At 43.6% G+C, this 27731-nt stretch overlaps 1 protein-coding gene across 1 annotated transcript; it reads left to right on the plus strand.

Moving 5' to 3' along the window:
- The first annotated feature begins 1202 nt into the window (after positions 1 to 1202).
- LOC308608435 (uncharacterized protein) lies at positions 1203 to 27731 on the plus strand. The gene is made up of 4 exons (XM_081221486.1): positions 1203 to 1570; positions 25141 to 25271; positions 26101 to 26321; positions 27624 to 27731. Exons 1-4 carry the CDS (start codon positions 1278 to 1280, stop codon positions 27687 to 27689), a joined length of 711 nt encoding a protein of 236 aa, XP_081077612.1. The 5' UTR covers positions 1203 to 1277; the 3' UTR covers positions 27690 to 27731.

The following is a 27731-nucleotide window of genomic DNA, read 5'->3' on the forward strand; positions in this document are numbered from 1 at the left end:
TTCCATGCAAATAAAGCTGTGCAATATGCTGGGCACAAGCAGTCCCAACTATTTTCACCAAATACTGAAGGAAAGGGGAAGGGGGGGAATGTTTGTTTTGAATATTCTAGTTGACCAAGAGTGAACCTGAAATCCATTTTGATTTCAACACTTTTACATGGCATGCCTCACGAGGTCCAGCGCCGCTGAATATGACTGAGGTCTATCTGTCCATTGCCCATGTGGCTTATGTGCTCTGAAGAAGCCTCTTTCTGACCTTGCTTCATCAAGGTACCTGAGATGGGAAGGATGAAGGGTAGTGAATGAGTGGAAGCATCTCCTCTTTCTCTGAGATATTTCTACTCTATGTGGCAATGTTCAGGGTAGCGGAAAGAAGAGAAGCCCTCTAGCAAAAATGTAAGGCTTTTTTTTTCCCCACATGCGGGGCCAGAATGCTGGAGCATTAGAGTGGCCTGCTCTCCGGGGGCTCACTGCCTTGAAGATCCGATACACTGACCGTTGCCTTCTTTTCCCCTTCAATGCTGTCAGCCAGGAACCCTCACTTCAACTGTGCATCCCTTAGCTATGGGAGGGGGGCTCCTGGAGCCCAATTTCGGTCCTGATGATGGGCCAGAACCGTGTCACAAAACGCACTGGTTGAACCTCCTCTATGGCTTCCAGAGGACAGGCAGTCTGGTTCACTGGAGGCCCGAGGGTCAGGGAATGACCACCAGTCAACTAGGTCCTGATTCCTCAAAGGTGTCCAGTATTTTCAAAACGCAGATTGAGCCTGGGTGGTCAAATTACTACTTTCACCACAAAAAGCAAACTCTTGGGCATACGCTGTTCCAAGTGAAAAGCACATTTTGCGTTTTTGCAGAGGGGAGGTGCAGGGCGGGGTGCCCCACGCCGCCGACCCCCGGCCCAGCTCTCCAGCTGCCAGGGAGCTGGAACTGCGGCTGACCCGGGAATGACTGCAGACGCCAGAAGGAGCAGAGGGCTGGGCGGCACACAGGCTGTGGTAGGAGGCGGGACCATGCATCTCGTTGAAAGGCTCCCGGCGCCTGCCTGATTGGCGAAGCTCGCTTGCCATCGGGGTGGGCGGAGCCAGTTGTGCGCCGGGCCTCAGGCCCGCCCAGCGGCCGCCAGAAGTGCGTCAGACCCATCGTTGTCTGCAGCGGCTGGGTTCGTGGTCGGGGTGCTGCGTGGAGTGAAGTTGCTGGGCTGCTGCTCTTCTTGCCCCTCCCTGGCTCAGGGCCGCTGGTCGACCCGCACCCTCCGCGCTCCCCTTGGCCTCGATGTTGTCACCTTACAGGCGGCTCTTTGCAGAAGCACGACCTCCTCGGCCCGCTCCTCTTGGTTATCCCGCGCCCCCCGTCGTCTATCGGCCTCCCGCTCTGCAGCGGTCTCCAGGGTTCTCGGACGGTCGGAGCTATGGCGTCCCGACATGCGGCGGGCCGCTGTGCGCCTACTCCTCATCAGGACCCGGCCCTTGGCGGGCGACGACCCCAATCCCAGGTGGAAATTCCACTTTGGCTTCTGACCTCTCCTCGCCTGATGTTCCTGACGTCGTTCTGGACTTCTTTGATTGGTGAGCGGGGTCGCCAGGCTGCCATGAGCTGGGCGGGCAGAGGGTGAGTGGGCGACCTCTTAGAAGGAGACGGCTGGAGCAGACGTGGGTCTGGGCTTTTGAACCGCTGCCCACGCGCGCTGCCTGCTGGCCAGTCCGTAGAGGAGTTGGTGGTGGGGCTGGGCACGTGCAGCTGCGATGGAGCCCCCTTGTTTCAGCCCCTGTGTTGCTGTGGTACCTAATAGCGCTGAAATGGCGGGGGTCGGGGAGCTACCGCCCCAGGGTCCACCCCTCCATCTCCAGGGACTGAGTTCTCCTCAGCCAGGTATACTGGCCCCTGTGTGTGTGTGCGCGGGGGGAGGGGGTGATGGTGCGGTGAGGGCTAAAGTTAGTATTCCGTGCTGAGTTGAAGGCTGGTAAAACTGGGAGGGCCTCGAACGGCCTAATCCCAGATTCCGCTCCCCACTCTGCTCCGCCAGATAGGGTCCTCTAGCAACGACCCTTCTTATTAAATGCACCGGATGCATTCCTGCTTCTTACCCCTGAATAGACCAGGGTTCAAACCCGTGTCCCCTCCATTGGCAGGCGGATTCTTTTTTTTTTGTTTTCGCTTCGCGGGCCTCTCACTGTTGTGGCCTCTCCCGTTGCGGAGCACAGGCTCCGGACGTGCAGGCTCAGCGGCCATGGCTCACGGACCCAGCCGCTCTGCGGCATGTGGGATCTCCCCGGACTTGGGCACAAAGCTGTGTCCCCTGCATCGGCAGGCGGACTCTCAACCACTGCGCCACCAGGGAAGCCCAGGACATTCTTGTAGGTCGCCATTGCCACAGTGCTGCCACAACATACTCATTACATTTTTATGCAAACAATCACACATTCACTTACCCATATTGTCACAAACAGGAATTAACTCACGTAGGCACGTCAAAACAAACATGCTCACACCTCCCAAGAAGCTCACAAGTTATCTCAAACTCAGAAAAAAGTACACTCACACACATACTTCCACACATTCTCTTATACGTGTATACTTACATTCACATATCACACAAAAACACACGTACACAATCATCACATAGGAATATGCTGACATGCACTCAGATGCTCACCAATTCACTCATACAGATGAGTACACACAAAATATTCACTTAAACATACAGACTCCTTCACAATAAGGCACTCTCAGCCGTGGAAAGGCTTGCATATACCCAGTAACGTACACTCACCTAGTAACAAGACGCTTTCACACATGAACTCCTAAGAACATGCTGATGAATTCCCTCATACATAAACACTCTCAGATGCACACATACACACACTGACACATTCACTGCACATAAACCTACCCAAGCAGAACTGACACATTCACTGCACATAAACCTACTCAAGCAGTCATTCAACCACATGCGCATGCTGACAGTTTCATGCACATAGAGACCTATATTCATTTCCCAACACACGCATTCACATTTCATGCACCTGAACATGCTCACGATCAGGACCCTACATATACACTTGCACATAAACATGATCACATTCGTCACGAAGCCCCAGCATTCACTCACATAAACTCACAAACATACTCCCATGCTCACATTCCACTCATACAGTGTACTCACACTTTAACAAGCTCACATAAATAAACACAATAAACCCTCACACCTACATGAATATGCTATCATTCATGAACATGCTCACACATTCACATGCACACACAAATGCTTTTTCAATAAATTCAAACATTTCAAATATAATCACACTTGAAGACGTGTAAAAGTTCATATACTCATGCTCACAATGTGCATGCTCACCTATAGACACACAATTGCGTTAACACACGTAGTGTTGACTCATCCAAATGTACATACTGACTAAAAACTCAATACTACTCATTCACATTCACACCATATGCTCGCACGTTTACTCAGGTATGCTCACAACTTCACTCACTTCCACGAGCGTGGTCAGACATTGACTCCCTCACTTGAACATGCTCACAATTTCACTGATGTACATACTCAGAGCTGCTCATACAAACACACTGATACATTCACTCCATAAAAATGAGCTGACACCTTCACTCAGTCGCATACCATGATTACCGTTTCTCTCACAGGGATACCCAAAAATATACTCTCCAGTGCTCCCATTTAGCTACCCACATTAACATGCTCACCATCAGGAACATGCTCACGTACGCCCTTGCACACAAATATGCTCGTGCTCACCACAAAGCTCACGCATTCATTAATCCATACGCTCACATGAACTCAAGTCATGCGCTCACATTTCACCCACACAGTATACATGCATGAATATGAGCATAAAATACATTCATACAGGCCCGTGAACATGCTTTCATCCAAGCATACAGTCACAAGGTAATGCATACACATGAACACCAAGAAACCTTTACTTGACCACTCAAATATTCTTCCGTGAGCATACTCCAAGACACGTACAAATTCACATAATCACTTTCAAAAATGTGCATCCTCACATATACGCACAGGATCACACACTGACTGACCAACATTAAGATGAGTATAGTTCACTTCTTGCAGTGAACATCCTGACGAGTTCCTCACATATGTAAACATGCATACATTTGCACTCACACACACACTTCCCTTCACTCACACAATCATGCCGACAACTCAGTGAGTCACAGCAGTATTACCACACATTCACACAGATGAATATGATGAAAAATTCATTCATACGCCATACATATTAGGTTTAGAGTTCCACAATCACACGTTCACTTTCAATTTTATGCAAATTCTCATTGTCTCAAACGGAAACATGCTTATACATTCACTTGCACAGAAATCTTGTTACAGTCACCAAGAATCTCACAAATTCTTACAACACATAAAACACTTTCCCTTACAACACACTTTCACACATGACCTTACTCAGATGTACTCCCACATAAACAAGATAAAAAAGAAACCCACCATATAGTCACTACACAGAAACATGCTAATGTGTCTGTACATGCTCACCATCCATACATACAATGAGTGCAATGAAACATCACTTGAAAAATGCTTGCTCACAATGAAGGGGCATGAGCAGGCTCACACATACACTTACACAGAGACATACATATATACACACACTCACACATTCATCACTCAGCAAAAAGTTTAAGCATTCAAGCATCGAAATATGCCCACCAAGTCACTCATATTTAAAGACGTGCATTCACACACGCGGACTGACACATTCAGTCACACAACGTGGTGACATTCACTCAGCCACATGACCATGCCCACATTCATTCACACAGAGGCTCCCACTGAGACATTCACTTACACATGCAGCTTCACATTGAGAAGATCAGGATCATGCTTGTAAGAACCCTCACACAAAAACATGCTCACATCCACTATGAAACATAACAGTTTAAAACACACATATGTCAAATTTCAAATGCCATCCTAACACACTGTCACATGTATAAGTTTACACATTCATTCTCACGAGTGTACATGCTTACATATGTTCACACGCTCAAACATTCCCTCAGTCCTGTTAACATGCTGATAGTTCACTCACTCAAATGCACATACAAACTGGCTCACACACATACCCATACTAACATATGCACACTCAGATCCTCAAACATTCCCACAAAGTAGCTCGTACCACACTCGCATAAGCATAATCACATACTCACTTATACACACGAAAGGGATTACAAATTCCCTCACGTTCTAGACACATTCATTGCATGTATATGCACACACTCACACATTCACTTTTCCACGCAAATTATCATTGTCACAAACACAGCATGCTTACAGACTCACTTGCTCAAGAACATACACTAAGAATCTCACCCATTCGCTCAGTTACATAAAATCACATTCACTCACACATGCTCTCAGAGTAGGTTATTCAAATATAGTTGTACGTTATCAAGATCACATGAAAACCACCTGCTCATACCCGCTAATATGCCAATAGGATTGCACATGCTAACAAATGGACGCGTAGAGATGGGAACACAAATATTCACTTTGTAAACACAAATTTACACTTAAGAACGCAATCACCCATGAGCCGGCTCACACTTAAACCGTCATAGAAGACATGCTTGCGTACATAAACATGCTCACACAGTCACTCACAAAACATACTCAAATACTCATTCAAATATGCCCACAAAGTTGCTCACATTCAAAGACATAGCAACATTCATGCATACCGACACATTCACTCCTTCGCACAAACCTACTCAAACGGTCACTCAATCACACGAGCGTACCCACAAATTCATTCACACGGGGACTCAAAGATATATACTAAGATGCTCCCACTAACACATTCACTTACACATGCACATTAATATTGTGAAAATCAGGAACATGCTCCCATGGACACTTACACATAAGTGTGCTCACTTCTAGGTGAAGGTCCAGTAGTCACTCACAGAAGAAAATACACTCACATGCACTTACACTCATGTTTGTATTTCACTCGCAGAAATACACTGAACGATTCAAGTCACGGTAATAAACTATACATATTCACTAACTCAGAGAAACATGATAACAGCTGTACACATGGTCACAAATTTAAACATACAGTTGAACACACAAACATGTCAGCATACACAGATGTACAGGTTCACATATTCACTCTAAAGAAGATAAATGCTCGCATAGAAGCGCGTGGTTACACATTCACTCACATTACCACTTGCATTCACTATGCAAAGGAATATAGTGACAACTTACCCACATCCATACACATGGTAACTAACGTACATTCACACCCAAATCTTCATACTTTCACACACTCACAAAAAGTATCCCACACCTCACTCACTTTCATGAGCTGAATTACGTATTCATTCACTCATGAAAGTGATTACAAATTAACTCACTTGCAGATATGCTCATTGCAGTTATAAACACCCATTCACACATGCACATTATTATTGTCACTAAGAGTAACAAGCTCATATATTCACTTGCACACAAATATGGTCACACCAAGCTCACAAATTCACTCAATTACACTACTTAAGAATAGTTGCATTCACTCACTCACATGCTCACAAATTACTTTATTCAAATATATTCACTCATTTATGAGATCACTTGAAAAACAAACTCACTGACTGAGAACTCAGCATTACACTAACCTGCATTCACATGCTTATAAATTTATTTATACAGATGAGCACACATACATGTTCACTGTAAGTGTGCAGATTTACAGCCAGGAAATTACTCTTGCCCCTAAACCGTCTCACACATAGCCTGTTGCACACAGATATCCTGCCTTACATAGAGGTACACATTCACTCAGAAAGCACACCAAATATTCACAAACTCAAACTCAAAAATAGACTCACATTCAAAAACACATGCATTTACACTCACACACTGACACATTCACTCTTTCACACAAACATGCTCCAACGTGCATTCAATCAAACGACCATGCTCACACATTCTCTCGAACTGGGATACGAATATATATAGTCAGATGCTCCCACTCACACCTTCACTTACACATGTCATTCACAGTCTTAACCTCCAAAATATGCTCACATGGATGCACGAACACAAACATGCTCACATCCACCTTGGAGCTCGAACATTTGCTCACAGAAGAAAATACACTCACATGTCCTTCCATGTACACACCCATAATTTACACGAATGCTCACACTACCTTAACTAGCTGAAAACAGTGAATCTGATACTTATTCCCTAACGTGCTAACATCCATACACATGGTCACAAATTAAAAGATGCACTTGAACACGCACAAACATGTACATCAACACAAATATTGTCTCAGATTTACATGTTCATATATTCAGTGTTGTGAGTGGACCAGCTCAGATATATGCATACTTTCAAACATTCATTCACTAATATTAACATGCTTAAAATTCACTACTCAGACACGTGAAGTGACAAATTTACTTACACATATACACATATATACCCCTTCAGACACTCAGGCATTCATATACCTACCCAAAATTTCCCACATCACCCTTGTGAGCAAATGCACACATTCACTTATACACACAAGAGTGATTGCAAATTCGCACACATTCCAGACATGCTCATTGTGTGTATATGCACAGTCCTACACATTCATTTACTCATGCAAATTTTTGGTCATAAATATTAACATAGTCACAAATATAATTGCACACAAACATGCTCACACTGACTTAGAAGCTCACAAATTCACTCATTTCTATAAAAACCCTTACATTGACTCACACATATGGGCATGAATGACCTCATTCGAATATACAGCTGACCCTTGAACAACAAGAGTGTCACCTGTGTGGGTCCACTTATATGCGGATTTTTTTCAATAAATATACGGCTAGCCCTCTGTATCAATGGGTTCTGCTTTCACAGATTTAACCAGCTGCATATCACGTGCTATGTTTATGATCCACAGTCGGTTGAGTCCGCGAATGCAGACTACGGGGATAGAGAGGGCTGACTATGGGACTTGGACACTCTCAGATTTTGGTATCCTTGGTGGGTGCTGGAATGAGTCCCCCGTGAATAGTCTGCAACTACTGTAGTCACATATTAACAAGGTCACAAGAAAACATACTTGCTCATCCACTATACGTGAATATGCTAACATGATTCGCAGGCTTACAAGTTCATTTATACAGATGAGCATACAAAAGTGTTCACTTTAAGCGTGCCAACATAGATGCAAGAGATCACTCTCACCCACGAACAGGCTCACCTACACACTGTCACAGACAGATGGGCTCACATACATACACTCACACATTCACTCACTGACAAAACACTTAAACACTCAGACATTCTCAAACTTGCCCACCAATTCACTCCCACTCACAGACACACATACATTTACACGTACATACTGACATTCACTCCTTCACACAAACGTGCTCAAACACTCAATCACATGACCATGCCAAGAGATTCATTCACACAGGGACACAAATGCATACATTCAGGAGCTCCCACTCACACATTCACGTACACATGCACATTTTCACTCTTAGAATCAGGAACATGTTCACATAGGTATTCACATACAAACACGCTCACATCCTCCATGAAGCGCAGAATATCCACTCAGAGAAGCAAATACACTCACATGCACTTCCACTCATGTTTATTCAGGTTTCACTTACACAAATATACTCACCTGTGAACTAGCTCACCACAGTGAACCTGATACACGTTCACTTACTCATACAAACATGGTAACCCCCATGCATATGGCTGCAAATTCAAGGGTACGCTTGAACATACATTTACAGCAGTCCTCAGAGACTGAAATACTAGCACACTTTGAGATTACAAGGCCGCATATTTACTCTCACAAATGCACAAGCTCACGTACATGCTCACTTGTTCACTCACATTATCATGCTTACAGATAACTCACTCAAACACATATACTGGCAAATGTACTCACACATACTAACATACATTCACACTTGGTGGCTCACCGTTCACACACACACAGTAGCCCCACCTCATTCAGATTATCATCATCAATCATGCACTTAAAACATAAACATGGTTACAAGTTCACTCACACTCCAGGTACACTCATTTCATTTACATATGCACACACCCATTCCCTTACCCATATAAAATATCCTTGTCACCAACAGTAACATGCTTACATATTGAGTTGCACAGGAACATGCTCACAATCAGCAAGAAGCTCATGATTTCATTCCTTCACTTAAAAAACCATTACATGCATTCCCATATACATGCTCCCTTTTTCAAATATATTCACACATAAACAAGAACACACAAAAAACACATTTACCCCCAACTACTCAGAATTATGCTAATCTGCCTTCACGTGCTTACAAATTCATTCGTACAAGTGAACACACTTAAATATTAATTTTGAACACAAATTTGCACCTACGAAAACACTCTCACCCATGAACATGTTCACACTTATGTCACACAGAGATATGCTTACATACAGTCACATGTTTGCACACTCCCTAAACACACTCAGATTTGCCTACAAATTGAAGTTTAAAACACGTATGTTCACATGCATCCACTTACACTTTCACGGCTTCACATAAACATGCTGATATATTCAGTTAATTTCATGACCATACTCATAAGTTTACTCACATGGGGACCCGAATATAAACACTCAGATGCTTCCCAATGCTGTTACTCACACTTTCACTTGCACATGCACATTCTTGAAATCAGGAACATGCTTACGTATAGATGTACACACAGATATGCTCACATCCACCGTATAGCTCCAACATAAGCTCACAGAAGAAACTCGCTCATATGGACTCACATTCTCACATTCTCTCACATGAATATGCAGACACATTACCTAGCTCAGCAATGATCCGGACACATTCTCTCACTCACAGGAACATAGTAACATCAATATTGTCAATAAAAAAGTATGCCATATGGAGTTTAAGGCATGGAAGGCTTTTTTCAGGACCATTGTAATAGGGGCCAGGGACTATTGCCATAGGGAAAATAAACTCAACTCCACATACAAGACAGACAGATGACAGTTTATGGCCAACAGGGAGGGTGAGGGAGTTAGTGAATGGCAGATTACTGAGAGGAACTTAGGTATTGTGTTGGTTAATTTTAGGTGTCTATTTGATTTGAGTAAAAGATGCCCAGATTGTTGGTGAAACATTTCTTGGTGTGTCTGTGAGCAAGATTCCGGAAGAGATTAGCATGTGAACTGGCAGACTTAGTCAAGAAAATTGCCTTCATCAATGCAAGTGGGCATTATCACAATCTCTTGAGGGCCTGAATAGAACAAAAAGGCAGTGGAAGGATGAGTTTTCTCTTTGCTTGAGCTGGGACATCCATATTATTCTGCTCTTAGACATCACTACTCCTAGTCTGGGACCTTTGGACTTGGACCAGGATTTGCAGCATCAGTCCCCTGATTTTTGGGCCTTCAATCTTGATCTGGGACTTTCCTGTTTGTCAGGCCTTCAGACTTAGAGTGGTTTATACCACTGGCGTTCTTGGTTTCCCAGCTTACAGACAGCAGATTGTAGGACTTCTCAGCCTCCATAATCTCATGAGCCAATTACTATAATAAATCTCCTCATCTATATCTATATCTATATCAACATCTATATCTCTATATAACAGAGAAATAGCATTAATATAAAGATATATCTATAAATATACAGATATTAGATATCTGACATAGCTATCTAGATATATATACCTACCATTGATATTGATCTGTAGATATAGATAGATAAGCTATCTATATGCCTATCTGTTTCTTACTGGTCCTGTTTCTATGGAGAACCCTGACTAACACAAGGATGAAGGGAGGCTGGGGGGTGGAACTTGATTAGACCTCAAGAGGAGGGATGAAGAGCTTAGATACCAAGGAGGGGGGATTCTTGCTAAACTGGCCTAGGAGGATTTTTGCTAAAACTGGGCTTGGCAGGCCAAAGATAGGATCAAGCTTGAGGCCTAGTGAAGAAGAGGACTCAGAATGGCCTCAAGTTTGGTTAAGAAGGGAGTTACTGTGAGTTCCCCTTCTTGTGCAAGGCAAGAAGAGGCATTCTTTTTTCCTGTGAACAATATAAGTCCATTTCTCATTCAGTCACCTTTTGTTCATTAAGGAACAACTGAGCCATCTGCTGATGTTTGGTAGTAGAGGATATTTGCTGGATCATGCCAGCAATGAGGCATTTAATGAGGAGGGTTTCTAAGAAAAGGAAAAGAAAGATTAATGTTTGTAGTGGACTATTTGAAGCCAGCTTCTGAGTCCAGAAGGACAGCCCATTGAAGATGCTGGGCTTGAAGCATGTTTAGATGGTGGAGTGAGGATGGCAGTGGCAATCTGATGGATTTCCTAGTTTACAGTGGATGTTTTCTGATGGCCTAGACATCAGTTAGGTTTGGGTAAGATCATCCACAGTCATGATTATTTCGTGGAGCAGAGCATGGAAGATAAAGTGAATTTCCCGAGTGGCCCACACGGCAGCAGTTCCAGGCACGAGGATCATACATGATCTGCTGCAGGGAAGAGTCCTTTGAAGTTTACATCAAGTTGTCCAACTTCAGCTCACAGGGCTTCTTTAGATCCTGTGAAACAAAGCCCGTTAGAAGAAAACCTAAGGATCCAGTAAGAATCTGGGTGGTCAGCTTTGAGTTCTCTGCGATGTCAAATCAGGAGGGTTGGAGAAAAATTGGAAACATTAGTTTGAAGAGTTGTAGCCAGATGTTGAAGGAAATTGGAAGAACTGAGAATTTGGTAAGGACTGACAAAATGTGTGAGATAGCAGGAGCTAGTCCAATTCACATGTAGGTAACACAACCACGTAGTTTACAAAGAAGTGCAAATTAGCTGAAAGATAATGAACGGGACCAGAATCTCATCCCTCACAAGGGTGTGTTTTGTATTGAAATATAAAATTTCACTCAACCGTCACTTCCTTTTTTTTTTTTTTTTTTTTTTTTTTTTGCGGTACGTGGGCCTCTCCCTGTTGTGGCCTCTGCCGTTGCGGAGCACAGGCTCCGGGCCGCTCCGCGGCATGTGGGTTCCTCCTGGACCGGGGCACGAACCCATGTCCCCTGCATCGGCAGGCAGACTCTCAATCACTGCACCACCAGGGAAGCCCCGTCACCTCCCTTTTGATCAAAGATAATCAAAGTAAGATTATTCTTGCTTATAGAGTGTCTGGTCTTACTAGATTTGGCTTGCTTATTTGCACAATTGCAGCAAGAATGATAATTGACCACATAGGCCATTTTTAGTTTACTCTGCTGGAACTTTTCAGAAGGAGTCTCACTCCGATTGGACTTTTAAAAGCCTCTCAAAGCTAGGAATCCAAGCCCAAATCTCACCACCACAATTCCCCTGCGGTACCTATAGATCTGGGTAAATTAATCTCTTCTTGAAGGCCCCCAAAATATCCTAAGTTTCCTAGGCCTGCCAGGAGGTGACCTCTCCCACTCACCTATAAGGCTGAGAAAGCTGTAAACCAGGTTCCAGGCCCATTTTCCCAAGAAGACTTCGTAAGCATTGGCTCCATAAAGTCACCTTTAGTTCCTTAAAACTATCTGGTCATGTCTGATTATATATATTGTTCTCAACTATGATAGTCTGGGACTTCCCTGGTGGTCCAGTGGCTAAGACTCTGTGCTCTGAATGCAGGGGGCCCGGGTTTGATCCCTGGTCAGGGAACTAGATCCCACATGCCACAACTACGAGTTTGCATGCCACAACTAAGGATCCCACATGCCGCGACTAAAAGACCCCACATGCCACAGCTGAAGTTCCCGCATGCCGCAACGAAGATCCCTCGTGCCGCAACTAAGACCTGGTGCAGCCAAGTCAATCAATCCATCACTATTTTTAAAAACACTGTATTCTTTCAAAACATGATAGTCCACTCAGAGCTTTGGTCATATAGTCAAATCAATTATGTTCTGTTCCCAGGAGGAAGGATTCTTAGTGAACCTAAGCAGTTCATTGTATTACTGTGAAAATAAGAATACTTAGTAAGAATATTCAAATTCTAGAGTGATCAGGCAAAAAAAGATAAATACTTCATTTCTGCTTACAGAAGTATGATCTACTAAACTGTTATGAATTGTAGATAGCTGAAGTTAGAAAAGTAGGCAGTTCTTTATATCCAGAAAACAGAACATTAAAGCATCAGCAGTAGTCCAAGCAAAAGCCATTCAGCCCTATGTAATTCTTGTTGTGCTTGATCTTGGGTTAGCCATCTCATGAACTTATCAGCTTCTCCAGGAGAATTCTGGAAATCCTGACTCAGGCCGGTGGTACGGTCTCAAAGTTATTTAAGCAATGCCATTAGGAGTTCTGTGCCTCAAGAGTACCTGGCATAGTCCTTTCTGTGGGACTCCAAGATAGTGCCATTTTGTTGACGATAATTACTGTGGCCTGTAGCTGATTGCAAGAGCTTTCAGGGAGGCATCAAACTAAAACAAGTGTGGATGACAAAAGAGTGAAAATGGCCATGGTAAAAGACGTGATGAAAGTTCATTATAAAAATGATGCAGTTGCCAAGGACATTTGGTTGTTTCTGTGGCATACAACATTTTAAGACACTAACTGGCATGACAGCTGATAACATTATGTTGATGTTGTCTAATTCTAAGGCAAAGCAGCACCAAGATACGTCATGGACAGCAAGGGCACTGACATTTATAGGAATTAATACAACTTCTGAAGTATTTGTATTAATAACATTTTACACATAGAAATATAAACTAGAGAAGGTGAAGCATCTCTTCATATTTGGCAGTGCTTCCTGTGCAACTCAACTTATCAAATAAACCTACTTATTGTAACATCTCTCATTTACAAGGTGAAAGAACAAACTCTGGATTTTCCGCAGGCCCTCTGGGAAATATCAGTGTCAGTATGAGATCAAGCAGATTTCATTTAGGATTTGAATTTGGAAAGACCAAATATCACTAGTTGTTAGAAATGGCAAAAGATTTGTACACTTGGCTAAATAGAATCATGGGTCACTAAGAAACTATTTGGCCACCTATTTAACCAGAGTACTAACATAAGATTTCAAAAGTAAATATTGGAAGTAATGTGATTAAAAAGAGCCTTCTCTCTTTTAGAAGTAAGAAGACTCATTTACCTTACAAATAAAGGACATGATAAATCAACAAGAAGCACAGGAAATTATTCTGATAAGACACAGAATCTCTGCTTTCTATGGAGATTACTTAGAAGGTAAGGAAAAACCTATTATCATCTCTTATTAAGAGCAAACCTAAGAGGGTTTTGTCTTAGCAACTTTCAAATATACAATATAGTAGTATTAACTGTAGTCATCACGCTGTACATTACATCCCCATGACATTTATTTTATAACTAAGAGTTTGTACCTTTTTTATGGCTTCATAGCTGCGTTTCATTTTTTAATATATTTTTATTGAAGTGCAGTTGATTTACAATGTTACGTTAGTTTCTGGTGTACAGCAAAGGGATTCAGTTATATATATAAATATATATATACATATATACATATATATATATACACAAAGACACACATTCTTTTGCATATTCTTTTCCATTATGGTTAACAACAGGATATTGAATATAGCTTCCTGTGCTATGCAGTAGGACCTTGTTGTTTACATATTTTATGTATAGTAGTTTATATCTGCAAATCCCAAACTCCTAATTTATCCCTTCCCCACCCCCTTTCCCCTTTGGTAACCATAAGTTTGTTTTCTATGTCTGTGAGTCTGTTTCTGTTTTGTAAATATCAATAAGTTCATTTGTATCATTTTGTACTAGATTCCACATGTAAGTGATATCATATGATACTTGTCTTTCTCTGTGTGACATACTTCACTTAGTATAATAATCTCTAGGTCCAACGATGTTGCTGCAAATGGCATTATTTCATTATTCTTTATGGCTGAGTGGTATTCCATTGTATATATGTACCACGTTTTCTCTATCCATTCACCTGTCGATAGACATTTAGGTTTCTTCCGTGTCTTGGCTGTCGTAAATAGTGCTGCTGTGAACATTGCAGTGCATTTATCTTTTTGAATTAGAGTTTTCTCTGGATATATGCCCAGGAGGGGAATTGCTGGATCATATGGCAACTCTAGGTTTAGGTTTTGAAGGAACCTCCGCACTGTTTTCCATAGTGGCTGCACCAATTTAATTTCCCACCAACAGTGTAGAAGGGTTCCTTTTGCTCCACACTTTCTCCAGCATTTAGTGTTCGTAAACGTTTTTTTTAAATTTTATTTTCTTTTCTTTCTTTATTTGGCTGTGCTGGTTCTTAGTTGGGGCACGTGGGATCTTTGTTGCCCCGTGCAGGATCTTCATTGCACGTGGGATCTTTTAGTTGTTGCATGCAGGATCTTTAGTCGTGGCATGTGGGATCTTTGGTTGTGACATGTGGGATCTTTCAGTTGTGGCATGTGGGCTCTTACTTGTGGCATGCGGGGTCCTTTAGTTGTGGCATGTGGGATCTAGTTCCTCGATGAGGGTTTGAACCTGGGCTCCCTGCATTGGGAGTGTGGAGTCTAAACCATTGGACCACCAAGGGAAGTCCCTGTTTGTAAACTTTTTGATGATGGCCATTCTGACCGGTGTGAGGTGATACCTCATTATAGTTTTGATTTGCATTTCTCTAATAATTAGTGATGTTGAGCATTGAAGAAGATGTCTTCTAATCCTAGTTTTTTTGAGAGCTTTTATCATGGAAGTTTCTTGAATTATGCTAAAGGCTTTATAAATGTCTCTTAAGATGATCATGAGGATTTTTCTGGTATTCTGTTAGATGTATTACACTTTGATTACTTTTTTTAATATAAATTTATTTATTTTTATTTTTCTCTGCGTTGGGTCTTCATTGCTGTGCGTGGGCTTTCTCTAGTTGCGCTGAGCGGGGGCTATTCTTCATTGCAGTACGTGGGCTTCTCCTTGCAGTGGCTTCTCTTGTTGCGGAGCACAGGCTCTAGGCGTGCCAGCTTCAGTAGTTGTGGCACGTTGGCTCAGTATTTGTGGCTCAAGGACTCTAGAGCGCAGGCTCAGTAGTTGTGACACACGGGCTTAGTTGCTCCGGGGCATGTGGGATCTTCCCGGACCAGGGCTCGGACCCGTGTACCCTGCATTGGCGGGTGGATTGTTAACCACTTCTCCGGCAGGGAAGTCCCTACACTGTGATTTCTTTTCTTTCTTTCTTTCTTTCTTTTTTGCTGCTGTTGCGTCTTCGTTGCTGCATGCGGGCTTTCTCTAGTTGCAGTGACTGCAGGCTACTCTTCGTTGCGGTGTGCGGTCTTCTCATTGCGGTGGCCTCTCTTGTTGCGAAGCATGGGCTCTAGGCACGCAGGCTTCAGTAGTTGTGGCACATGGGCTCTAGAGCGCAGGCTCAGTATTTGTGGCACATGGGCTTAGTTGCTCCGTGGCATGTGGGATCTTCCCAGACCAGGGCTCGAACCTGTGTCCCCTTCATTTTTGGGTGGATTCTTAACCACTGCTCCACCAGGGAAGTCCCTACACTGTGATTTCTTAATGTTAAATCAACATTATATTCCTGGGATACAAATCCAAATCAACATTATATTCCTGGGATAAAAATCCTTTGGTCAGGGCATACAGTCTTTGTGTATGTTCTTGGACTGCTACAGGCATTATACCCAAGGAGTCTAGGTCGTTTACAGGGAGAGTCCAAAACGGGTTCCAAACAGGCAAGTACAAACAGGCAAGAAACTCATACAATATGGAAGATTCTCTTCTATCATTATACACAATCATGCATGAAGTGAATCTTTTTTTAGAATGAGAAAAAGTTCATAATGAAAGAAGATAACAACTACCATGAACAAAAATTACAAAATATCACACACACACAAACACACACACACACACAAACACACAATGCCACATATGGCATGATTCCATTTCTATGAAATGTCCAGATCAGGCAAATCCATAGTGGCAGAAAGGAGATTAGTGGTTGCCAGTGTTTGAGGATAGGAGGGAATGGGGTATGACCGCTTCCTGGGTATAGGGTTTCTTTTTGAGTTGATGAAGATGCTCTGAAACTAGATAGGGGTGATGGTTGCACAGCATCGTGAATGTACTAAAAGAACTGATTTGTACATTTTATTTTTAAAACTTTTTATTTGATTTGTCCATTTTAAAGTGACTGAAATCATTAATTTTATGTTATTTTATTTTCACTTTAGTTTAAAAATAATAAAGGAAGAAATGTGCAACCCCGTCTTAACAGAGAAGAGGCTTCTTGTAAAAAAAAAAAAAAAAAAAGCCTGAGTTGGGACGTTAAGGATGATTAGGGCTTAGAAAGTCAGTTTTGGCCAAAGCTATGCATAAGGTCTAGTTAGAGGAATGAAGATGGGCAAAGATCCATTAGAAGAAAGAGAACATAGCATATTTGAAGGATTAAAAGATGATCTGTGCAGCTACAGCAGTGAGCATGGAATGTGTTCATTTTGTGATGTATCCAGACATTAATTTGCACTTACTCTGTGCCAAGCTCGACATCAAGTAGGCCCTTGTAAAGTATTAGCTCATTAAATCTGTACAGCAATCCGATGAGGTTGGGACTATTTTTCACCTCATTTACTGATGGAGAAATTGAGAATTATTATAGAAGACAGGATTTGAGATATTAACTCCTGAGCCCAAGATCTCACAGCCTGTAAGTGAACTGGAACTTTTATCCAGGCAGTCTGGTTTGAGAGCTCACACCCTTTAACTGCCACAGCTGCCCAAAGACACCAGGTCCTGCCTCTGCAGGGCAGCTCATCTCATGAGTTTAAAGACACAGGGGATTGGAAAGTGTTTCTGTGTAGAGTTTATGTTTACAGTTTGCCTAAAGTTCAACCGAAACAAGCTTTACCCATACACTCACACACACCCACTCAACCCTCCAGATACGTTCCTGAGTCATACAACGTTTTTGCTTCTACATAGTGTTTGCACAGATTTTACCTTTAGACCTCCCAATTCTTCCCAAATCTTAAGGGTATTTTGAAATCCTTCAGGTAGAAACACTGCCTCACCTGAGAGTGGTGTTCCATCAGGGGCGCAGGCAGAGGTGTTGAGTATATCTGAGGCTAGGATATTAAACCAACATATGGGGAAGGAAGCTTTTTTCCTAATCTCTGAGTTTCCTAGGTGGCCATGGGAGAAAGAAGAGAAGTCATTATGTACATGAAATTTTCTACATCAAAATTAATGATATATGTAAATTTCATTAAAATCTGTCAGTGGTTCCCTATTTACTATCTAAACATGAGTACACTTCCTAACAAAGGTCTTAAATTTTGTTTTTGTGTTTTTGGAAGTGGGTGTGACTGATGTTATAGTCACTTCTGTGTTTATTTTGTGTCAGAAGGCACACTGTTTGCATTCTTTGTCAGGATATATAAGAGGAAGTAGATGCGAGGTAAGTAAAATTTGTTTAATATCTGAGCTCAAAATTCTATAACCTGTTCTAAGTTTCTGGGTCTCTGTCAACCCTATTTTGCCTTTCCAGCTGGCTCACTATTAAGCTGTGCCTGTAGAGATTTCCTGAGAGAGACAAGACGTCTGAAGGAAGGAGAATCTACCATGTCTTGTCTCTGTTCCTGTTCCTCTCTGTATCACCCCCAAAGACAAGAATAGTCTTGCAAATGAACTTTTATTACTTTATTTATTTTGTTTTTATTTATTTATTGTTTTTGGCTGTGTCAGGTCTTCGTTGCTGCGCATGGGCTTTCTCTAGGTGCGGCGAGCGGGGACTACTCTTCGTTGTGGTGCGCGGGCTTCTCATTACGGTGGCTTCTCTTGTGCAGCACGGCCTCTAGACTTGCGGGCGTCAGTAGTTGTAGCACGCGGGCTCAGAAGTTGCAGCTCACAGGCTCTAGAGCACAGGCTCAGTAGTCGTGGCTCACAGGCTAAGTTGCTCCGCAGCGTGTGGGATCTTCGCGGACCAGGGCCTGAACCCATGTTCACTGCGTTGGCAGGTGGATTCTTAATCACTGTGCCACGGGGAAGCCCTCTGATGAATTTTTAAGAAGAATTCTTTGATATGTCTTTTATATAATTGTGATATGTTCTTTATCCTTTCATCGGCCCAGAACACTTAGCTTGTCTCCATTCCTTGGCTCTTGTGAATAATGCTGCAATGAGCATAAGGGAGCAGAGCAGAAATCACCTCCTTTGGATCTGTTTTCAGGAGTGGGATTGCTGGCTGATCTGACAGTTCTACTTTCAGTCTTTTGAGGAACCTCCATGCAGTTGTCCACAGTGGCTGCACCATTTTACTTTCCCACCAACAGGGCACGAGGGTTCCCTTTTTACCACACTCTTGCCAACACATGCTGTCTCTTGTCCTTTTGATAATAGCCATCCTAATAGGTGTGATGTCTTAATTGCAGCTTTGATTTGCATTTCCCTGATGGTTAGTGATGTTGAACACCTCTTCATATACCTATTTGCCAGTTGTATGTCTTCTTTGGGAAAATGTTTATTCGAACCGTGTGCCCTTTTATTAATTATTGGTTGATGTTTTTTTTTTGCTGTTGAGTTGATTGAATTCCTTTTATATTTTGCATATTATCCCCTCAACAGATAACATGATTCGCAAATATTTTCTTCTGCTTCACAGGTCAGTTGCCTTTTCATTTTGTTGATTGTTTCCTTTGCTGTGCAGAAGCTTTTGAGTTTGATGTAGTCCACTTGTTTATTTTTGATTTTGTTGCCTTTGTTTTGGTGTCATTTCAAAAAAATATCATTGCCATAACCTATGTCAAGGAGCTTACCCCTGTGTCTTCCTCTAGGAGTTTCACAGATTCAGGCCTTACGTTTAAGTCTTTAATCCATTTTGAGTTCATTTTGGGGTATGGTGTAAGATAAGGCTCCAGTATAGTATCTTTGCACGTGGATATGCAGTGTTCCCAGCAGCATTTATTGAAGAGACTATCCTGTCCTCATTGTGTGTTCTTGGAGTTCTTGTCAAATAGTTGAACATATACGTGTGGGTTTATTTCTGGGCTCTATATTTTGATCCATTGGTCTATATATATATATATCTGTTCTTATGCCACTACCATACTGTTTTCATTACTATACCTTTGTCATATAATGAAATCAGGAACCATGATGCCTCCAGGTTTGTTATTTGTGGGGTGGTTCATCAAAGGGTACAAATGATCAGTTATAAGATGAATACATTCTAGGGATCTAATGCACAGCATGCAGATTTAATTTAAGATATTGTATGGTATGCTGGAGACTTGCTGAGAGAGTAGATCTTAGTTTTATCCCACGCACCACCCCAAAAAACCTTCAGCTATGTGAGGTTATAGATGCATAAATTAGTTTGACTGTGGTAATCATTTAACAATGTGTACGTACACCAAGCATCACATTGTTCCCCTTCAATATACAAATTTTATGTGTAAATTATACTTCCATATAGTTGGAGGGGATGGGAGGAATGTGTATCCTGTTCACATGGAAAAAATTAATTACTATAAACTGTCAGAGGTGAAGCACAGTATTTGGGTTACTAGAAAAATAGACTTTTAGTCAGCTGTCTTCAATAAACTCAATGAGCAAAAGGAAACAGTGATCAAAGAACTAGGAAACAATGAGAAAGATGTATCCCAAAGAGATAGAAATTATAAATAGGGACAGAGTAAAAGATCTTCAGCTGAAAAGCACAGTAAGTGAAATGAAAAATTAATAAAAGATGTCCAACAGCAAATTTGAACAGGAGAAAAAGAATCAGCAAAGTTTAAAAGGTTAGTTGAAATATCCAGTCTCTGGAAAGGAAAAGAGGAGCAGAAAAAGCAAAGAATGAAGAATAATGAGCAAATCCTATGAGACTTATATGCATCAGCAAGCTTATCAATGTACACATAATGACAGTGGCAGAGGCAGAGGAGAGAGAGAAAGGGGCAGGAAATCTTTAAAGAAATGATGCCTGAAAACCTCCAAACTCGGAGGAAAGACATGAATCTACACACCCAGTAAGTTCTACAAACTCCAAGCAGGATAAAATCAGAGATCCCCACCTAGGCACATCATGATCAAATTATCAAAAGTCAAAGACAAAGAGTGAACCTTGAAAACAGCAATAGAAACAACTCCTCATATACAAGTAATCGTCGGTAAGATTTGTGCGCATTCCTCTACAGAAACCACAGAGGACAGGTGGCATTGGAATGGCATATTAAAAGCGTAGAACAAATGAACAAAAATACCCTTTCCACCAAGAATTCTATATGTGGGGGAAATGAAGGGGAGTTAAAGACATTCCAAGACAAACAATAACTGAGAGAGTACATAGCTAGTAAGCTTGCCCTATAGAAAGTACTGAAAGGAGTCCTTCAGGCTGAATTGAAAGAATGCTGGGCACGTATTTGAAGCAATATGAAGAAATAAACCACAAAGGCCAAGGTAACTACACAGGTAAACGCAGAAGCCAGTATTGCTGCACTTTTGGCTTATATCTCCTTTTTGTTCTCATATATGATTTAAAATACAAATGTATAAAGCATTAACTATAAATCTCTGCTAATGGGCACCAAATATACAAACATGCCGTGTGTCACCATAATTAAATAAAGAAATGGGGCAGAGTTAGGGAAAAGCAGAGTTTTTGAATACTATGGCAACTATCTCCGTATTAATACAAACTTGATTATTATAAAGCTAAGATACTAATTGTAACTCCCAGTGTAACCACCGACACTGCCCCCACAAAAAGCTCCAGCACTAAAAAAAAACTAAAACAGTACAGCAGAAGGAGTGATAAAGGATCACTTTGTACACTATAAAAAGTAATTAATAACAGAAAGTAGAGTAATTGAGGAGTGAAGGAACAAAAAAGACTGACATGTGGAAAATAAATAGGAAAATGTCAGGAAAACTCTTTCCTTGTCAGTAATCAAAACAATAACCATAGATAAAACTGTTCAACGAAAAGACAGCACCAGTGAGTGAACTTCAGGCAGTCACCTTAGCGCTGGATGCTCTGGCCAACAGTTAGCACCATCTGCACATTTTCATAGACAATCAGGCCGTTGTCATCGGTCTGGCTGTCTGGTCCGGCCCGTGGTGGCAGCGACGTTTCCTTGTGTAAAACTGTCCCCTTTGGGGTAAAGAGCCTTGGGAATCTCTTGGCCCACAGACTCCCAAATTATAAATCCAGGTCACACGTGTCTCTACATATACTAAAACCACTACGCAGGGCTTCGCCAAGACCCTCCTTATGGGCTTTGGAGTTCCGGGCCTTATTGATGGTGATCGAAGCATGCATTTTACTTCACAGGATACACCACGCTGGGCTCTTGAACAGCCTTCAGTGGACCTTATGCCTCCCTACCTGGCCTTAGGCTGCAGGACTCAAGAGTTCCAGAGTGGCTTACTTCCACAAGTTCAGATTCCATTACACGAAAATGGCACGTTTCTGTCGCTTGCAACACGCCAGAGGTGAATTATAGTATAGGGTCTGACTGCATCCTTTGATGTTTGACTGCTGAGGGCTTTTAAACGTCAACCCTCCCTCTTCCCCACTGCCCCACCCTCCACTCTCTCCTTTGGCACGGTTGTAGGGTGGAGGGCAGGAGGAGTGGGCATCAAACGACACTAGCTACTGCCAGCACAAGGGAACTGTCATGCTGGCCCCATCCACTAATCACAGTAGAACTCCCAAAGCAATTTCTTCCATTCCTGACTCTCTGAAGTCTATTTTGGAGCAGCTTGAAAAGGATGCCCTGCTCTCCCCGCAGAAGCCTCCTCACGTAAGGAATACACTTTGCATCGCGTCTCGGTAGTGTGTGTGTGTGTGTGTGTGTGTGTGTGTGTGTGTGTGTGTGTGGTGTCACCAGTCTTGATTGACCGTTGAACCCAACTTGGGATAGGAGGACTCCATAGTGACTCAGGGTGGCAACAACAGCTCTTCTCCTCAGCCTTCCCAGGAGCGCACTGCAGAATGTGTGCTTCCCATCTGTGAAGCGTTAGGATGTGTCAAATTAGATGTCCTGGATCCCAAGGCAGTGTGCTTACTGGAAGTAAGGGACATAGCTTATGTTCTCCTGAACGTGAAGTTACAGCTGACACCCAGTCTAGCTTCTATGCCCATCAACAGTAGTAACTGGGATTAGCATAAAATAGTTGTTGATTTCTTCCTCGTTTTCAGCATTCGTTACCCGTGACCACTCGGCTAAGTGGGGCTGAGTACAACAAAATGTCTTGGACTGTTGACCGAGAAATGATTCTAGGAAGCCTGTGCTGTTAAGGTCTGCCATGCTGTATTAGTCTGCTCAGGCTGCCCTAATAAAATGCCATAGGCTGGGCGGCTTAAACAAGACAGTTATTTATTTCCTACAGTTCTGGAGGCTAGGAAGCCCAAAGTCAGGGTGTCAGGATGGTGGAGTTCTTGGTGAGGGCCCTCGTTTTGGCTTGAAGATAGCCGCCTTCTTCCTGTGGCTTCACGTTGGGATGGTGGGAGGAGAGTACCATCTATGGTCTCTTCCTGTAAGGGCAATAATCCCAATGTGTGGACCCCAGCCTCCTGACCTTACCAAAACTGAATGACCTACCAAAGACCCAGTCTCCAAATACCATCTCCTGGGGGTGGGGTGGGGCTGGGGACGGGCTTCTCGTATGAATTTGGGAGGCAAGGGGTGTACACAATCCAGTGCAGAGCAGGTGCTCAGACCAGTCTTTAAAAGAAATCTCTCTCTCTCTCTCTCTCTCTCTCTCTCTTCCCTCTCTCTCTCTGTCTTCATTTCTTGGAGGCTGCAACGGAATTGGGGAGCCCTGATGAAACACTCTCCAGCTCCTGTCTTTACTGCTTCTTCCACTCTCCATTCTCACTGCATCCATATCGACTCTGTATGTCCTTTTCTAAGGAGCCTTAACAGCATTAAAACCTCCAAATTTGCTTGCTGTCTCTTGTGGGAGGTTTTAAGCGTTGCTGAGATTTGATCTATACAACTTCTCTCTCTCTCTCGGTTTTGAACTAAGTGTCTGTATCAGCGTGAGCTGCCCCAGGGTGGCAATTGGGGAACACATGCAGGTTCCCATACCCCAGGGCGCCGCCTTTAGGGGTATTGTAGTTTTGCTCTTGCAGTTGTGGAATGAAAAGAAGGGATTCCTGTGCGATCACAGAGGCTGAGGGTGAGCTGGCCCTTTAAGGCCTCCAGGGAAAGTGAAGACCTTGATCACTCATTGGGCGGTGGTGCTGTCAATCCTTGGCTGCTGGCAAATGAGCTTAGAGTCGGCGCTGGAGGAAGTGGCCCTTCGTTGACCCTTGAAAGGTCCGCCTGCCGTCACCAGCCAATCAAGCTCTTTCCCGCCTTGTGCGCAGCAGCCGCGGCCCAGTCTCGGTGGGGCGCTCCGCGGGCAGGCCGTCTGCACTTCCCGTAGCGGGGCTCGCAGAAGAAACTTCTCCGACTCTTGTCCCCTGGGCAGCCGGCTTCTCTGCAGCCCCCACCGCGTCCCGGTGGCCCAGCTGCCAACAGCGTCCCCTCCCTCAGCGACACTCAGCGCAGCGGCCGCCATCTTCCCCACGGTCGTCACTGCAGCCCGATCCGTGTCTGGCGTGTCCCTCCAGCCATGTCTGCCACCGAGGAGCGTGGGCCGATCCCAGGTGGCCAGGATAGAGCTGGTGGCAGGGCGGGTGGTGACCCCAGTCCCCTCGGGGTCCGTGCCTCCCCTTCTGGAGGGATGGATGGAGTCGAGGGGGCCACGGCCCTTCTGGCTTCCCTGGGGCTCTCCAGAGCCCTTCACGGGGAGGATGGTGGGCAGGAGGCCGCCCAGGCCGCAGTGGCAGAAGACTGGGATGCAGAGATGGTGGAGGAGGAGGTGGAAGAGTTTGAATTAGACACTGAGGACCGGGAGGAGGCTGAGTACCAGTCAGAAGAGGGGGAGGAAACTGAGGAAGAGGTCGAGGAGGAGGAAGAGACAGAAGAGGAGGACGAGCATGGGCAGGGAGGCGCGGGAGTGGTCGCAGGCCGCGGGGCGCCCGCGGTGCAGTTTCATTCCCTGCTCCGGGATGTGGCCCATTGTCTTCTGCACCACAGCCACTACAAGGACCGTGTCCTGGTCGGGCCCCACGCCAGCCGCGTGATGGTCAGGCGCCGCTCCCAACGGCCCTCGGACCCTGCAGAGGCTGCCACGCTTCCTCACGGGCAGGAAGACCTGGGAGAGGCAGGTGAGGTCTGGGGGGGTCGAGTACCAGGCCGAGGGCCCCCCGCCCTGGGAGCCGCGGGAGCCTGCGGAGGGGGTGGCATCCCAGAAGGCAGAGGAACCGGTGGTGGGGGCAGGGGAGGCTGAGTTCTCGGCGGGCGAGGTCCTGGCTGATGCCTCCGAGTCTTGGGTGGCTGGGACTTGTGGACCCGTCGAAGGGGCCGAGGCTGGCGAGGCGCTGCCCAGTCCCCTGTCCCTTGCAGCCCCTGGTGCGGCATCGGCCTCAAAGGCAGGGTGCACTCAGCGCTGGCCTCTGGCGGTTAAGCAGCGGGTCAAAGCTCTCAAAAACCTTCAGGCACGATATGCACAAATAGAAGCCCAATTCAATAAAGACCTTTAGGATCTTGAGAAAAAGTATGCCGCCTTCTACCAACCTAGGGGCAAACAAATGGCATACCTCACTTTTGGCTGACGGGCTTCTAAAAATGTAAAGATTCTCAGTACGATGACCTGAGAAAATGATGAAATGGCACAGGGGCACATTTCAGTGGCTGAGGAATCAATGAGATTTGCGGTAGAATTTGTCTTGAAAGCGGGTGAACATTTTCCAGTGAGGTTCTGGCAGAAACATACAAAAATCCGCTCAGAATCAAATGATTTTGATGCCTTCTCCAAAGGGCCAGAAATAATCAGCAGCACAGTGTGTGAGATCTACTGGAAACAGGGGGATAATGTGAAAACTGTCAAGCAGCAAAAGTGTGAGGGCCAAGGAAGTGCTGTATCAACCAGTAGGAACATGACCAGTTATTTTTCTTATTTATTTATTTATTTTCTGACATATTTCTCTTCTCCAGATCCTCCTGAGAGCAGAGAACTAGATTCTGCTGCTGATTTTAAATCGGGAAATGTTTCCCACCACCTTGGGATGCCAAAGTCCGTATCACTCGACACTAAAGAAGAGAGTGAATATCATTATGAAAATGCTGAGGAAGAGAAAGAGGATGGAGATGAAAAAGCAGAAGAAGGACCGAAGCTGGATATGGTCTCAGCAGAGGGCAGCTCTGGAGAACACAAGGTATTATTGTATAGTGCAACCGGTCCTGACATACACCTGTTACTGACAGCTTTATGTTTTGTTTTGTTTACATCCTTAATCTATTTTTTGTTTATCTTTTTAACATCTTTATGGGAGTATAATTGCTTTACAGGGGTGTGTTAGTTTCTGCTTTATAACAAAGTGAATGACCTATAGTATACCTATATCCCCATTTCTCTTCCCACTTGCGTCTCCCTGCCACCCTCCCTATCCCACCCGTCTAGGTGGTCACAGAGCTCCGAGCTGATCTCCCTGTGCTAAGCAGCTGCCTCCCTTTAGCCATCTATCATGTTTTTAATTGTTTTTGTAAAGTAAATAAGAAAAAAGTGTTGAAATTTAGTTTTGGAAAAACAGTTTAATGATAATAATGTACTTGTATTCCAGATGGTATAGAAGGAAGTGTGTTCTGAAATGTATTTCATTTACAGCCACAAGTCCTTTGTCCTGTAGCTTTAAGTCTACTGCAGATGGGAAATTTATCAGACCTGGAAATAGAGACCTATATTTTTTTAGAGGTCTAAAATATAGAGACCTATATTTTTAGAGACTGGTCACCAGGAGAAGCAGCTAAAGCGCCTAAGCTGTGCACTAGCTGTACCTTCATCACCTGGCCACAGAAATGAAGTCTCTTGGAATAGCAATGCCTTTGAGAAGGTGACTCCTTACAAAGTAGTAAAAAGTTAAGGATTTCAAATAAGACTGCATTTCATGAGTAATTCACAAATATTAGTTCAATTTAGATGTTTTATTCAAAAGGAAAGAAAATTAGCCATAATATTATTATTGGCTATCACTGAGTTGGTAATTCAATTCTAGTTTCTCTTTCCGCTACCCATTCATCTTTTCCTTTCTCTCTCTCATCTCTCTCTCTCTCTCAGTATCACACTCTTTCTTTCTCCCTTTCTTAATTTTCACACCTGTGGCTGTTTGATAAAAGCCACATTCTCATTTTATAGATATGGAAACTGAAGGTCAGGGCTTATAAGGGATTTATGATCCCTGTAAGGAGCATAGGCTCTTAAGGTGGAAAGACATTTAAATAACAGAGTGGCCTTTGAAGAAAAGAAACTAACATATATAGTGGTTGGCAAGAGAGAGATGTGGTTGGTGTGATGAAATGATGTGCACCCTGACAACCAAGGGTCTCTGTTACAAGAAGAAAACATTTTGTTTTCTCCTTGGAGAGCCAAGAGATGTACATAGTATTGACTCATATTTAGAAAGTCCCTGGTGCATGTTGTTGGTGTACAATTGTTAATTGACTCTTATCCCATCCTACAGTTGGAAGACATTAAAAGAAGTGGACAGCGAAAGAAGAGAAGGATTTGTCCTTCACGGAGATTCTAGTTTTCATTAGCCCACAACACAGATTTTGTTTCAAAGTTCAAC

Source organism: Mesoplodon bidens, assembly GCF_964165515.1.
Source record: "Mesoplodon bidens genome assembly, chromosome: X".
Taxonomy (NCBI): domain Eukaryota; kingdom Metazoa; phylum Chordata; class Mammalia; order Artiodactyla; family Ziphiidae; genus Mesoplodon; species Mesoplodon bidens.

Excerpts from the sequence above, each read along its gene's own strand:
- LOC308608435 (XM_081221486.1), top strand. The coding sequence starts at position 1,278 with ATGTTGTCACCTTACAGGCGGCTCTTTGCAGAAGCACGACCTCCTCGG. Across the intron at positions 1,571-25,140 it reads GTTCTGGACTTCTTTGATTG|CCACTACAAGGACCGTGTCC; the intron begins GTGAGCGGGGTC and ends TCTGCACCACAG. Across the intron at positions 25,272-26,100 it reads GGAAGACCTGGGAGAGGCAG|ATCCTCCTGAGAGCAGAGAA; the intron begins GTGAGGTCTGGG and ends TCTCTTCTCCAG.